This window comes from Mus pahari, chromosome 14, assembly GCF_900095145.1.
Source record: "Mus pahari chromosome 14, PAHARI_EIJ_v1.1, whole genome shotgun sequence".
Classification (NCBI taxonomy): Eukaryota; Metazoa; Chordata; class Mammalia; order Rodentia; family Muridae; genus Mus; species Mus pahari.
In genome coordinates this window covers 82,433,277-82,446,842 of record NC_034603.1, presented here as the reverse complement: position 1 = coordinate 82,446,842, position 13,566 = coordinate 82,433,277, and the positions used below count along the sequence as shown (strand labels likewise).

The window sequence follows — 13,566 nt, the reverse complement described above, 5'->3', positions numbered from 1 at the left end:
AGGAAGGAAGGGAAATTCCTTATGACTAGCTTTTGGATGCTTGGTACTGTGTGATGCTCTGGGGATGAGTGAATGCGATGGCCCCTGGATCCCACCACCTTCATGAAACCTGCTGTCCAGTGCAGGGTGTCAAATTTTGTGAAAAGGGCCAGATAAATATTTTGGGTGGTGTGAACAATATAATGTCTGTCACAACTTCTCAACTGTGGCATCAAAGTGACACAGCCAAATGAACATGCCCTCAAGGCTCAGGGAGCACTGTGGAAGAGGGAACAGGACGCCTGCCAGAGCCAGAGGTCAGGGAAGAGCAAGGCAGAGCCCAGTCTTCTGGACGTGGCAGGACTCCTGCACTAATGAACTCACAGCAGCCAGTGGCTGCTCACGCAAGATCAAGCAGTGACGATACAGCATGGAGGGGCTTCTCAGCTGGGGTTTCTATTGCTGTGAAGAGACACTATGACCACTCTTACAAAGGAAAACATTTAACCGGGGCTGGTGTACAGTTCAGACATTTAGTCCATTACCGTCAGGGTGGGGAGCATGGTGGCAGGCAGGCAGGCATGGTGCAGGAGAGGAGCTGAGAGGTCTACTGGGTCCTCAGAGAATAGGAAGAGTGACACTAGGCCTGACTTAAGCATCTGAAGCCTCAAAGTCCACCCCCCCAGTGACACACTTCCTCCAACAAGGCCACACCTCCTAACAGTGCCACTCCCCGTAAGCCTATGGGAGCCATTTTCATTCAGACCACCACAAGGGGAGAAGAGTTTACAAGCCCCTGTAGCTAACTGAGGTTTTACTGACAACTGGGGTTTTCTGGGCAGGGTGACTCAGTTTTCTTTAAGGTTGTGGCCCCTGGTAAGTCCACCATGCCATGACTATATGTCAGTGGGTTATTGAAAAAAAAAAAAAAATTTAGTCGCAGATGTGAAGTAGATTTAGGAGGGATTGGGGGAGAAATAGGGAGTGAACAGGTTCAAAATACATTATATAAAATTTTCAAAAATAAAAATATATTTAAAAATGAATATGGTATTGTCCCAATAAAACTTTACTTATAAGCAAGTAATTTCCATGTCACAAAATATAAACTATGTTACCATTTAAGATGGCTCAGTCGTTAAGGGCACTTGCAGAGGCTCAGAGTTCAATTTCCCAGCACCATGACAGATGGTTCACAACTGCAGGTAATGCCCACCAGCTCTGGTGGCTCCGTAGCCCTCTGATCTCCAAGGCAGCAGTACATGGCAGAGAGACGGGTGTATATAAAAACAGGGAGAGAAACTGGGCAACGATGGTACACACTTTAATCCTAGAACTTGGGAAGCAGAGGCAGGCGAATCTCTGTGAGTTCCAGAAGTTCTCAAGGCCAGCTTGGTCTACAGAGTGAGTTCCAGAACAGCCAAGGCTACACAGAGAAACTCTGTCTTGAAAAGCAAAACAAAACAGTACATGTGTAAATAAATTATTGTTGGAGAGATGGTTCAGCGGTTAAGAGTATGCACTACTCTCTCCAAAGGTCCCAAGTTCAATTCCCAGCACACACATGGCAGCTCACAACTGTCTGACACCATCTTGTGGTGTGCAGATGTACATGCAGACAAAATATTCACATACATAAGCTACATAAGTAAATAATTTATGTAAAGGCCTGTGGGCAGCATTTATCTTACTTACTAGTCTTCTGGGGCAGGCGTAAAACACGACATATTAGAGAATCATATTTACCTCTCAATAAGAAAGTGGTGGAGCCAGCCAATGGTAGTGCATGCCTTTGATCCCAGCACTAGGGAGGCAGACACAAGCAGATCTCTGCCAGTTCAAGGCCAGCTTGGTCTAGAGAGTTGAGTTTCAGGGCTGCCAGGGTTACACAGAGAAACCCTGTCTTGAAAAAGAAAACAAACAAACAAACAAAAGTGGGGAGTGTTTAGTTGAGCAGAGGATTCTGGGAAACTGACTGAGCTCTGGTGCTCAATCTGGGTGTGGGTCACATTATTACACCTTACAGTTTCATAACCCATCAACTATGGCTAGAATGCATGCACTTCTCTGTATGTCAAACTTCAACTAAAAACAATCTTCATTTTTGTTGTTGTTCTTTTGTCTTCTCTCTGTAGACCAGGCTGGCTTCGAACTCACAGATCTGCCCTCCTCTGTCTCCCGAGTGCCACCGCAGCGTGGCTAAAAACATTCTTAAAATAGTGTGAAAAATATGAAATACAAAACAGGTGAAACTTCTGGATTATTAAGCTCCTACACAAGACTCCAATAGACCATCCTAAAAGTTGAAATGGACTCACTCACCGTGAAGCTCACCAAGCTGTCGCCTAGTCATTTATCTGGCCCATGGACTCACTCACCGTGAAGCTCACCAAGCTGTCACCTAGTCATTCATCTGGCCCAAGAAATCCAGATTAGAGTCGGGCCAGCCAAGCTCGTTTCCGTTGCTATGATGGCATTCCCACTTCTATTTCCCTCTCACAAAAGAACTGGCATATTGTTTGTGAGATCAGGTGCCACTCTATACAACCCAGGCTAGCTTTGTACCTGAATTATGAAATAGAAGATTCAGCTAGGGTCGGGGCGGGGCAGGGGAGCAGTTAAAAAGGTAGAGCAATTTTGTAAGTCCCTGGGTTCAATCTTCAACAAGAATAAACAAGAAACAGATGTGGGGGTGACAGGTTAGTTTTCCAAGGAGGACTCTCAGAGAAGCACTGGGCTTGTCTGGTTAGAGGTGACAATGGATCCTGTCCTTATTTTAATTTTATTTTTGGTGGTGTGATCGAAACCAGGATCTTGTGCACATTAAGCATTCTCCCTTCCTCAGCTTCTGTTCTGTGTAGAAAATATTTGTGGGTTGACTCGAGGGTAAAGCTGCATGCCCTCAGGCCTTAAATGAGTCTGAAACCCAGGAATTCACGTAGAGGAGGGAACCAACTCCTATAAGCTGTCCTTTGATTACCACACACCACGCGATAAATAAATAATGTAATAAAATATATAAATATAATAAATAATGTAATAAAATATATAAATGTTTTTAAAAAAACTTTAAAAAGGGGCCGGTGAGATGGCTCAACAGGTAAGAGCACTGACTACTCTTCTTGAAGGTCCTGAGTTCAAATCCCAGCAACCACATGGTGGCTCAAAACCACCCATAATGAGATCTGATGCCCTCTTCTGGTGTGTCTGAAGACAGCTACATTATACTTATTTATAATAAATAAATCTTTTTTAAAAATCCAAAAATAATTTTAGCCGGGCGTGGTGGTGCACGCCTTTAATCCCAGCACTTGGGAGGCAGAAGCAGGCGGATTTCTGAGTTCAAGGCCAGCCTGGTCTACAAAGTGAGTTCCAGAACAGCCAAGGCTATACAGAAAAACCCTGTCTCGAAAAAAAAAAAAAGATACTGATTTTAGGCTTTGCACCAATTTTCTTTTAAAACATGGAATATGAATGATTTCCCCTAAGGTACGGTCTCACCCTGATCCCTGTACTGTTGAACGGGGTCGAAGGTCGGGCTCCGGTCTCAGTGCCAGAGGGGGAACCTCTTCGCGTGTTTCCTCCCCCATCATGGGAAGAAAGGGACTAGAAATAAGCTCCTGAGAGTTTAATACTTGTCCTTCTCCGACACGCACAAGCAACTGTTTGAGGTTACATCAGTTCAAATCTAGACTTAAAAACCCAGGAGTTCAGAACGGGGAATACTAGACACTTCCGGGCTCTGGCCTTCTGATTGGCTGATACAAGAATCACTCAAACGGAAGCCACCCTATCAAGAGGCAACGGCAACGGAGCATTGCGTCATCAGCGAGCGGCAAGGTTTACGTAAAGTAAGCTCCTTTTTAATTGGCTTCCTTCTCCAAAAGCAACTGAAACAGCGTAGGGGATTCGCGTTTCTTCAAATCTAGACTTCCGGCATCTGGAGGGACGAGGAAGACGGGGGAAATTTATTCAGCTTTTGAGGGTTGGACGTTCTGGGGGCGGGGCCTTGGCGAGATGGGGGCGTGGTTCTCCTTGGGGGCGTGGCTATTTCGGATAAGGTAGTGAAGTCTCAAAGTTGAACTTTCTCAGCGAGCGGGAGGCGAGGTTTGGGGCGGGGCTCCAGAGATGGGCGGGTCCAGAGGAGCGTCCCCGGAGGGCTGCAGGACCTGCGCTCGGCACTGAAGAGTCATTGCTAGTTCTTCCGCTCGCTGGTTGCGCTTCTCAGCCATGGCTCCTCGCTGCTGGCGCTGCTGGCGCTGGTCCGCGTGGTCTGGGGTTCGGCCGTCTCCCTCCAGGAGCACTCCGAGTAGGAGCAGGGCTCTTGGGGCTGCACCAGGGCGAGGGGAGGCCTGTGATCAAGAGCGGGGGGTTCGAGCGGAGCTGAGGCAGGGCTGGAGAGGGGCGAAGCTGAACGTGTCTGTTCTTGCGGGAGAAATGGGAGTGGTGGAGAGGGGAGGACCTGTGCGATGAGATGTAAGGCGTCCTGGGTAAGACGTCTCAGTAAAGGCTAGAAGGATAGACCATGAGGTCCTTATGTGTGATGCGAGGTGAACGGAGGTGACAGGCAAAGCTGAGGTGAGGAGATGAGCAATAGAGTTCTGTGGGGAAAGAAGGGATAGAAAAAAAGCAAAACAGAAATGTGATGGAGATATGAAGACATGAGATCACACGGGGAACCTCACAAGAAAGATAGTGCTGTGCAGGAAAGCTTGGGGGATAAGGAGGTCTGGGGCAGATTATCGTTACTGTTCATGGGTGAGACATGGGGTTCTGGGTAAAGACAGCTCTGGCATTCAGGTGAAATGGTGAAGCTTTGAGGAACAGAAAAAGGTGGAAGCAGGTGAGGGTGAAGGGCAGGCTGCAACTGGACAGAATTGGTTTGGGGTGGTAGGAGAGTGTTGATTTGACCCTGCTGTCTCCTGCTCTGCCTAGCCCTAGGCTTCTGCCAGAAGTTCTCCACACAGGAGAAGACCCCTCAGATCTGTGTGGTCGGCAGTGGCCCAGCTGGCTTCTACACAGCCCAACACTTGTTAAAGGTAAGCGAGGCACTCCCTCCAGGCTCCCTTCTCACCATTCATTTCTTGCCCCAATTCTGGGAGAACGCTCCAGCCCTTTGGTTTGTCTGACAAGGAAGGGGCTTCTGACTCATGTAAGCTGTGTTCTTTCTACCTGATTCCACAGGCGTCTTAGGTCCTCAGCTGTGAGAGACATGCATTTGTTCCATGGATGCTGGTTGGGGACAGATGGGCAGCTGTCTCCTGCTTTGCAGGGAAGTCTTTTCAGTCTTATGGGATGGCTTTAGCCTCCCCTTATCTTTACGCTTCTTCATCTCCAGCATTTTATATTTCAAGGCCATCTTGTCTGCAGCTTTGCACCCTCTCCACAGTCCCGGTCCTCCCTACGACCATTCTCTTCCATAAAGGCCAAGGACTCAAAGCTTTCAGTATTAGTCTTGCCAGACAGGGCCTCAAGGTTGCCAGATGTACTGGAAACTATCTCAGACCTTAAAGCAAAAGAGGAAGGGGATGGGGAACTGCAGAGAAGGCTCCGTGGTTGGGAGTGTTCACTGTATCACAGAAGACCAAAGGATGAGAGTTGGGTTCCCAGCACCCACACAGTAGCTCACAACTCAGCTCCAGGGAACCCAGTGTCCTTTTCTGGCCTCTGCTTGGCCCTTTATTCTTGCACACATACAACATGCATAACTAAAAATGATAAAATAAGTATTTTTAAAAAGTAAGGGATAGTGAGATATACTGAGACGAGACAGTCATCTCAGAACTTTAGAGAGGCTTGTAATACCAACAGGACAGAAGAGAAAATGATGATTATATTGATAACACATGCAAATATTTGAAAGGCAGAGCGACCCAGAGGCCTGGTTTACCTGGGGCTGACACTAGGAGGGTCTCATGGAGACCTCTGCTGAGAAGTGACCTATGCATGACTCCGCAGCTATATACCATGATCTACACAGGTCAGCATGACAAGAAGCTGTCCCCTAGAGAATGTACATTTGAGAAGCACCAAAGGCTATGTATGGGCTTCTGCAAGCTCCCAGGTCCCGACATGAGTCAGCCTGGAGTGCAAGGCCACTGCTGAAGGACAGCCTGGGCTCTGGGGTGGAGGACAGGCTGGGCTCTGAGGTGGAAGATGGCCTGGGCTCTGGGATGGAGGACAGCCTGGGCTTTGGGGTGGAGACCCAGAGGTTCTCAGGGTTGGGGTGGGTAGATGGGTGGTGTGGTTGGTATCAGGGAGGGCACTTGTAAGGGGCACTGGGGGTGAGGGGATAGGATCTAGAAGGAAGGGTTCTCGGTGGGCCAGATCTTGACCTGCAGGCATGCGAGTGTGCTTATAGACCTGACAACGTAGCTCGAGGTGACTGGCTTACAAGGTATTTTAGGGCATAAGCTAGGGGTAACCCCTAGCCCAGTCTAGAGAGAGAGGTGTGCAAGCTGCATTTTATGGAGCCTGCGAGAATAAAGTAGCAGGAGAGTCTCAGGAATGAGGAATTATGTGGACAAAGGTCAGAGGAAGGAGAGTGGCCCTGAGCAATCATCCAGAGCCCATTCCAGCAGGGCATTGAGTATCTGGGAGCGAAGAGGTGAGGGCCCAGATCACAAGGTACCTAGAGACCACGGACCACGTTGTAGACTTGCGTGGCTTTCTTTGAGCACTCACCATGTTCCCTGCTGGAGAGGTTTTATCTAAATAAGCATTTCTAGGTCCAGCTCAGATCTAACCAAACTCTATGACTGGGACTCTCAAAATCAGCAGTTTTAAGCCAACACCCTGGGGGTTGGGAGGTGGATTCTGACACTCACAGATATAGGAAACAGGCCTCAGTGAATCATCTCAAGCAAATGGGGAGAGGGGGGATGTCTCCGTGGTTAAGAGTGCATACTGCTCTTGAAGAAGTTCTGAGTTCAGTTCCCAGCACTCACAACAGGCGGCTCACACCCATCTGTAACTCCGGGGGCTCTGAACCCACCTTCTGGTCTCTTCGGGTGCCTGTTCTCAAGTGTATATGCTCCACACCCACATATGGATAACTTAAAAAAAAAAAAAACATATTTAAGGAAGGAAAAGCAAGGAAGCTTACCCTGGGGATGGAACACAGGGCCTCATGAGTGATGGACGGATGAGCATCCGACCACCAGCAGCTCCCCTGGCCCACTTGTCCCTGGGAGTGCTCTCTCTGACGGGCAGACTTAAGCAGGGCTGTGTGCCCAGAGAGCAGGAGAGTGGGGAGGAAAGGACGTGGACCGAATAGGTCAGGGTGAAAGGGGAGGCCAAGGGCCACTGCTGGAGCTCCAGGGGCGGAGGGGAAAGGAAGCAGGGATAGAGGGGAAAGGGCAGGGGACAGGGAGTGGGCTTGGGTGTATGGAGTGAGACATCCTGCATCTCAGATGGGTAAAGAGATAAGGGGAGGGGAGGGGGAGGGGAGATGGAGAGGCCACCTCAGGCCTCCAAGATGTGAGGGCACAGACTTCCCCAGGACACAGGGCCTGTGAATTCAGGAGGAACAGAGGACCGCAGAGCAGAAGTGCTTCGGGGACTGTCCATCTTAGGAAAAGGGCCAGAGAAGCAACAGCTGGCAGGAGGAGCGAGAGGTTTCGGGGACGATGGGTCTGTGTGTGAGATCAGGGCTACTGTGGACAGGTAGGCTGGGAGGGAACCTGTGTCTGGAAGGAAGACTCCCTCTGCAGGGGGATGGAGCGGAAGATGGAGACGGTGAGGCGAGGTTGTATCAGGGGTGGCTAGCAGGCTAAGCAGTTTGAACTCTGACCTGTGAGAAGGACGGGAAAGCCACAGCTGTGAGGACCCTGAGTGAGAGTCCGTTGTGTCCTGGCACTGGGGGAGCCGCAGGCTGAGCTCTTGAGCCTGATTCATTCAGCCTTGAGTGTGGTCCAGAGGGACCAGACATCACACTGCGCAGACCCTTTCCCCCATGACGAGGCAGTTAGAGGCAGGACGGGGCTTGGCTCTGTAGCTGTGAACTTCACGAGTTCTCCATAGCTTCAGTTTCCATGGAGTCTGAGAGAGAACATTTGGGAGGCCGCTTAGGGTCTGACCAAGGACAAAAAGGCAGAAGGGCTAGAGAGGCTGGCCTTAGGGCAGGCGGTAGGATAGAGGGAAACAGGGTTTGGACAAAGGCCAGGGGAGATAAGCAGGAACCCATCTGCCTTGAGTCCTTCTGAGCTGGGTGAGAGGTCAGGGCACTCTCTTCCCTGACTCACCTTCCCCAAGGCCTCCCAGTCCACAGAGAAGGAGACCGAGGCCCAGGGTTCTTCTGGGACTTACCAGGTCCATGCCATTGGTGGCAGCAGAGCCAGACCAGGCTCATTTGGCTAGTTCCAATCTCAGGCCTTCCCTATACCCTGCAAAGTGCCCTGGGACACAGGTGACATGGGGCAGCTGAAATAGCCAGTCTGTTTGTCTAAAGCTGGGAGTAGGCCCTCTGTCCCCACATGCCCCAGCTGTGCCTCGTTTTCTCTGTCCCCACTCCCCATTTGGCTGATCCCTGTCCCAGTAGCACCATCTTGGAGACTTAGAGCTAAGGCCAGCGTGTCATGAAGGTCTTCGAAGGTCTGCATCTGACCTGAGGATGAAGCCCTGACACTTCCAGTCCCTCACATTCTCCGTTGGGAGTCTCTGAGATCTGACCTCAGTTCCTCTTGTGGCTCTGGGCCTCGAGAGCCCTTATCTGGCAGAAGGAACACTGGGGTCTTCTTTCTGCTCATGGATGGGTAGAGCCAGTCTCCTTGGCCATTTGAGCTGGCTTTTCTTGCTCTGTCTTGAGAAGGATGTCCCTGTGGGGGCCCAACCTCCCCCTCGAACCCACCGGCTCTGTTTCTCCCTCAGCACCACACCCGGGCCCACGTAGACATCTACGAGAAGCAGCTCGTGCCTTTCGGCCTGGTGCGCTTTGGTGTGGCACCTGACCATCCTGAAGTAAAGGTGGGTATCACCTGGTGTGGAGGGTGGTGGTGGAGATGGTAAAGATGAGGGTAGAGAGGCTCCCTGACATATGGGGCCCATTCCGGGCATGGGGGGGGCTGTGGGCAAGGGAGGGGGTGAGAGTGGGACTAGCGTGTTCCCAGGAGCTACCCTACCCTCTAATGTCCCCCTCCCGATGCTGCACGGCAGAATGTCATCAACACGTTCACACAGACGGCCCACTCAGACCGCTGTGCCTTCCGGGGCAATGTGGTGGTGGGCAGGGACGTGTCGGTTCCAGAGCTTCGGGAAGCCTACCATGCTGTGGTGCTGGTGAGTTCCCGTGTGGAGGGGCGTGGTTATGAGAGACGGGGCTGCGGGAGGCAGGAGGCTGGCGCTGAGGCCTTGGGCATGGGTGGTGGCTGTGTCTTCCCTCAGAGTTATGGAGCAGAGGACCACCAGCCCCTGGGAATTCCTGGCGAGCAGCTGCCTGGAGTGGTCTCAGCCCGGGCCTTTGTGGGCTGGTACAACGGGCTTCCCGAGAACCAGGAGGTGAGTTTGAGGGGCACCCCTGCTGCTTCCGGCTGAAGTTAGGACATCCCAGAGGTGTTAGACTTTGAGGTCAAGGCAATGAGGAGAAAACTGAGGTCGATGTGAGACATCAATGGCTGAGGCAGGCCGGCTGTGGAGACCTTCTGTGGGGCTGAGGGAGAGGAAAGTGGGGTGGAGTGGACTGCCTAGGGCAGCCTGGGGGCACAGCAGACATGACCTAAGGTGTCAGCAGGTGAGATTAGCCTAATAGGGACTGAGGAGAGGGACACCCTATCAAGACCTTTCTCTTCCAGCTGGCGCCAGATCTGAGCTGTGACACGGCTGTGATTCTGGGACAAGGGAATGTGGCTCTGGATGTGGCCCGGATCCTGCTGACCCCGCCTGAGCAGCTGGAGGTGAGGGGTCAGTCAGAGGCTGGAGGGATGGAGTGGAAGCACATTGAGGAGGGAATGCCCCGGGGTGGGGGTGGGGGGGACTCAGGTCTCATCCCTCCCAACAGCCCGGTGCCTGTTTCCCTGCAGGAGCCCAGGCAAGGAACCGTCACACCCCAGTGTGCCCTGGGCATTCACACTCATTCTCCTTCCTCACAACATCTGCACTGACCTCCTGCTAGCTAAGAATTTACATTCCTCCCACTTCTCATTCTTGCCTCAGCTATTCCTTCTGCCCAGAGGTCTTCCAGGCCGTCCCGTGTAGGTGTCCCTTAGATATGGGCTCAGCCACTAAGTCGCCTTTACTTCCATTCCATAGCCTTGCTTCACGACTGTGGGTTTACACCAATGAGATCCGAAGGGTGTATCTCTCCCCACAAGATAGGAACCGTGTGAGAGCCGGGCGTGGTGGCACACGCCTTTAATCCCAGCACTCAGGAGGTAGAGGCAGGCGGATTTCTGAGTTCGAGGCCAGCCTGGTCTACAGAGTGAGTTCCAGGACAGCCAGGGCTGCATAGAGAAACCCTGTCTCGAAAAACCAAAAAAAAAAAAAAAAAACCGTGTGAGGTTCCAAACTAGCCTGTTTAGCTCACACAGACTGCTAGTTATTGCCTCCGTAAGCCCCTTGTCCCGTTGTGGACATGTGATAGGCTGTCAGGAAAACCTTACCGGGTGGAAGCGCTCTTACCTAGGAGCCATTTGCAGGATTGGCGTCAATGCTCTCTGTGGCCACCAGGGGGAGTGGCGGTATAGATTTTGGGCCGATGGTTTTCTCTGGATCAGAGTGCGAAGGAGACCATCTAGCCTCGCAAGTCCCCCTTTTCCAAGTCAAGTCCTGCTTCCTCTTCTTTTGAATCAAGGTGAAATATTTAGCCTTGGCTGGCCGGAAACTCACTGTGTGGATCAGGCTGGCCTCGAATTCACAGAGACACCTATGCCTCTGTCTCCTGTTCCACTGTATCTGGCCTTAAGAGCCTCCTTTTGTGCCAGAAAACAGACATCACAGAGGCTGCACTGGGGGCCCTGAGGCAGAGTCGGGTGAAGACTGTGTGGATAGTGGGCCGGCGTGGGCCCCTGCAAGTAGCGTTCACCATTAAGGTACGGGGTCCAGAAGGGGAGGAGCCAGGGTTCTAAGTGAAGGTTTCTGCTTCACGTGCCTTGGAGTTGCTGCAGGGTTCTTGGGAGTGGCTGCGTCCCTAGATGGAATGGGGAGGAGGCAGGTCCCAGAGGCTGTGGTCTTTCCCCACACTGCTCATGGTTTCTCCCACCAGGGCTGAACTCTGGTGGGCCCGGGAGTGCTCAGCGCTCTGGACCTGACCTCCCCCTTCCCCCACTCCCACCCCCATCCTCACCCTCAAGGAACTTCGGGAGATGATTCAGTTGCCAGGAACCCGGCCCATTTTGGATCCTTCGGATTTCTTGGGCCTCCAGGACAGAATTAAGGGTGAGGGGCCAAGTCCAGCCCCCCCCCCCCAGCTCAAAGGAAGGGGATGTCTTAGGTTAAATAAGGCTTGGGGAAGGGTGAACAGAGGGACAATGCTGAAAGATCCCATGTTGCTGACAGATGTCCCCCGTCCAAGGAGGCGGCTGACAGAGCTGCTGCTTCGGACAGCCACAGAGAAGCCAGGAGTGGAAGAGGCTGCCCGCCAGGCGCTGGCTTCCCGAGCCTGGGGTCTCCGCTTTTTCCGAAGCCCCCAGCAGGTGCTCCCCACCCCAGATGGTCGACGGGTAGCAGGCATCCGCCTGGCAGTTACTAGTCTAGAGGTGAGTCTCGCGTTACCCAGACTTCCCCTTTTTAGGCTTCCCCCATCCCACCCTGGTGTTACCCACATTCTCCCCAACAGGGTGTTGGAGAGTCCACTCGGGCAGTGCCCACAGGAGATGTGGAGGACCTCCCTTGTGGTCTGCTGCTGAGCAGCGTTGGGTATAAGAGCCGCCCCATTGACCCCAGCGTGCCCTTTGACCCCAAGCTTGGAGTCATCCCCAACACAGAGGGCCGGGTTGTGAATGTTCCAGGTGAGATGGTGAGCAAAGGCCGGGCGTCCGAGTCCGGTGGGAGGCTGACGTGCCAAGACCACACCGTCTACACTGATATGGTCTGAGACACGGCTTTGAGACAGGTCCTCCTCCTGCTCTCCTAGGCCACGTGCTCAGGCAAGCTGGGACATCATTCAGTACAAGTTTGCTGAGGCCTTCTCTGGGCCAGGGCTGACGCTGGCGGGAGATCACCTGCCCCTGTCCTTGGGGAGCATCAGTCGGCCCATCCATCCTGTTCATTCATTCAGTAAATGTTACTAAGGGCCTGCAGAACCGTGATGAGCAAGTCTCAGCTCACTTGTGTCGCCAGGGAACAGCTCTTCCACATGGAAGCTGAGGGAGGGAGGGTGGTGTGGTGAAACAAGACTCTGTCATGGGCCAGGTGTGAGGCAGAGGCAGGCAGATCTCTGAGTTTGAAGCCAATCTGGTCTACACAGTGAGTTCCAGGACAATCAGGACTACACAGAAAACCCGTCTAGAAAAATCAAAACAACAACAACAACAACAACAACACACACACACACACACACACAGCTTTCATGGTGAGCCAGTGGCCATAGTAAGCCCACTGTGTGGTCAACAACAACAACAACAACAACACACACACACACACACACACACAGCTTTCATGGTGAGCCAGTGGCCATAGTAAGCCCACTGTGTGGTCTTCTGGGAGACAGGGAAGAATGTTTACCTGTGTGTGTGTATAGTTCAGGAGTGTTCAGCCACGCTCTCTCTGTTGCCCCTCTCAGGCCTCTACTGCAGTGGCTGGGTGAAGAGGGGACCCACAGGTGTCATCACCACAACCATGACGGACAGCTTCCTCACCAGCCAGGCGCTGCTGGAGGACCTGAAGGCGGGGCTGCTGCCCTCTGGCCCCAGACCTGGCTATGCGGCCATTCAAGCCCTGCTCAGCAGTCGAGGTTGGAGCCTAAAGCTGAGGGCTGAGGGTGGGATGGGTGGCTTGTCTTTGGAACTTTATCCTTTGGGAGGAGGGGCTGGGAGGAGGTGACAGGCCCATCTTTGTGTCCACCTCAGGGGTCCGGCCAGTGTCTTTCTCAGACTGGGAGAAACTGGATGCTGAGGAAGTCTCTCGAGGCCAGGGCACTGGGAAACCAAGGGAGAAACTGGTGGATCGAAAAGAGATGCTGCAGCTGCTGGGCCACTGAACCTGGGCCCCAGCCCCTACCATGCAAGACAAGAGCTGGGCAGTCTGGCTTGGACTCTGCTCCTGTTCATTATGTTGCTGACTGCCCTGGCTTAGAGGCCGCGCCGTGGCCTTTCCTGGGGCCTCTGAGCTCTGCCTTCTGCAAGCTGACCTCCCAGTGTGGCCTGAGGCCAAGGAGGGAACCTGAAGCTAGGGATGGATGGAGGTACAGACTGACCCTACCCATCCTGCTTCCTTTCTGATGGACTTCGGAGAGGGCCTCGAGAATGGAACACGGTGGAAATAAAACAGATGTGCCTACCACCCATGGCTGATAGCTACCATTTTTAGGGGGTGGGGGGTGGGGGGTGTCACTGTGTGGCTCCTGTTTGCCTGTGGCTACCAGAGGGAAATAAGGAAACAGATCCTTGCTCAGTGTTCCCACGGGGGGGGGGGAGAACAGTGGGGATGGGGGGG

General features: G+C 52.7%; 1 protein-coding gene across 1 annotated transcript; it reads left to right on the top strand.

Moving 5' to 3' along the window:
* Nucleotides 1-4,125: 4,125 nt before the first annotated feature.
* Fdxr (ferredoxin reductase) lies at nt 4,126-13,410 on the top strand. Its single transcript, XM_021212143.1, has 12 exons — nt 4,126-4,288; nt 4,915-5,018; nt 8,848-8,943; nt 9,133-9,255; nt 9,361-9,474; nt 9,768-9,869; nt 10,896-11,003; nt 11,265-11,349; nt 11,470-11,669; nt 11,750-11,921; nt 12,695-12,865; nt 12,981-13,410. The coding sequence occupies exons 1-12, from the start codon at nt 4,210-4,212 to the stop codon at nt 13,109-13,111; spliced, it is 1,485 nt and encodes a 494-aa protein (XP_021067802.1). The 5' UTR covers nt 4,126-4,209; the 3' UTR covers nt 13,112-13,410.
* Nucleotides 13,411-13,566: the final 156 nt, after the last annotated feature.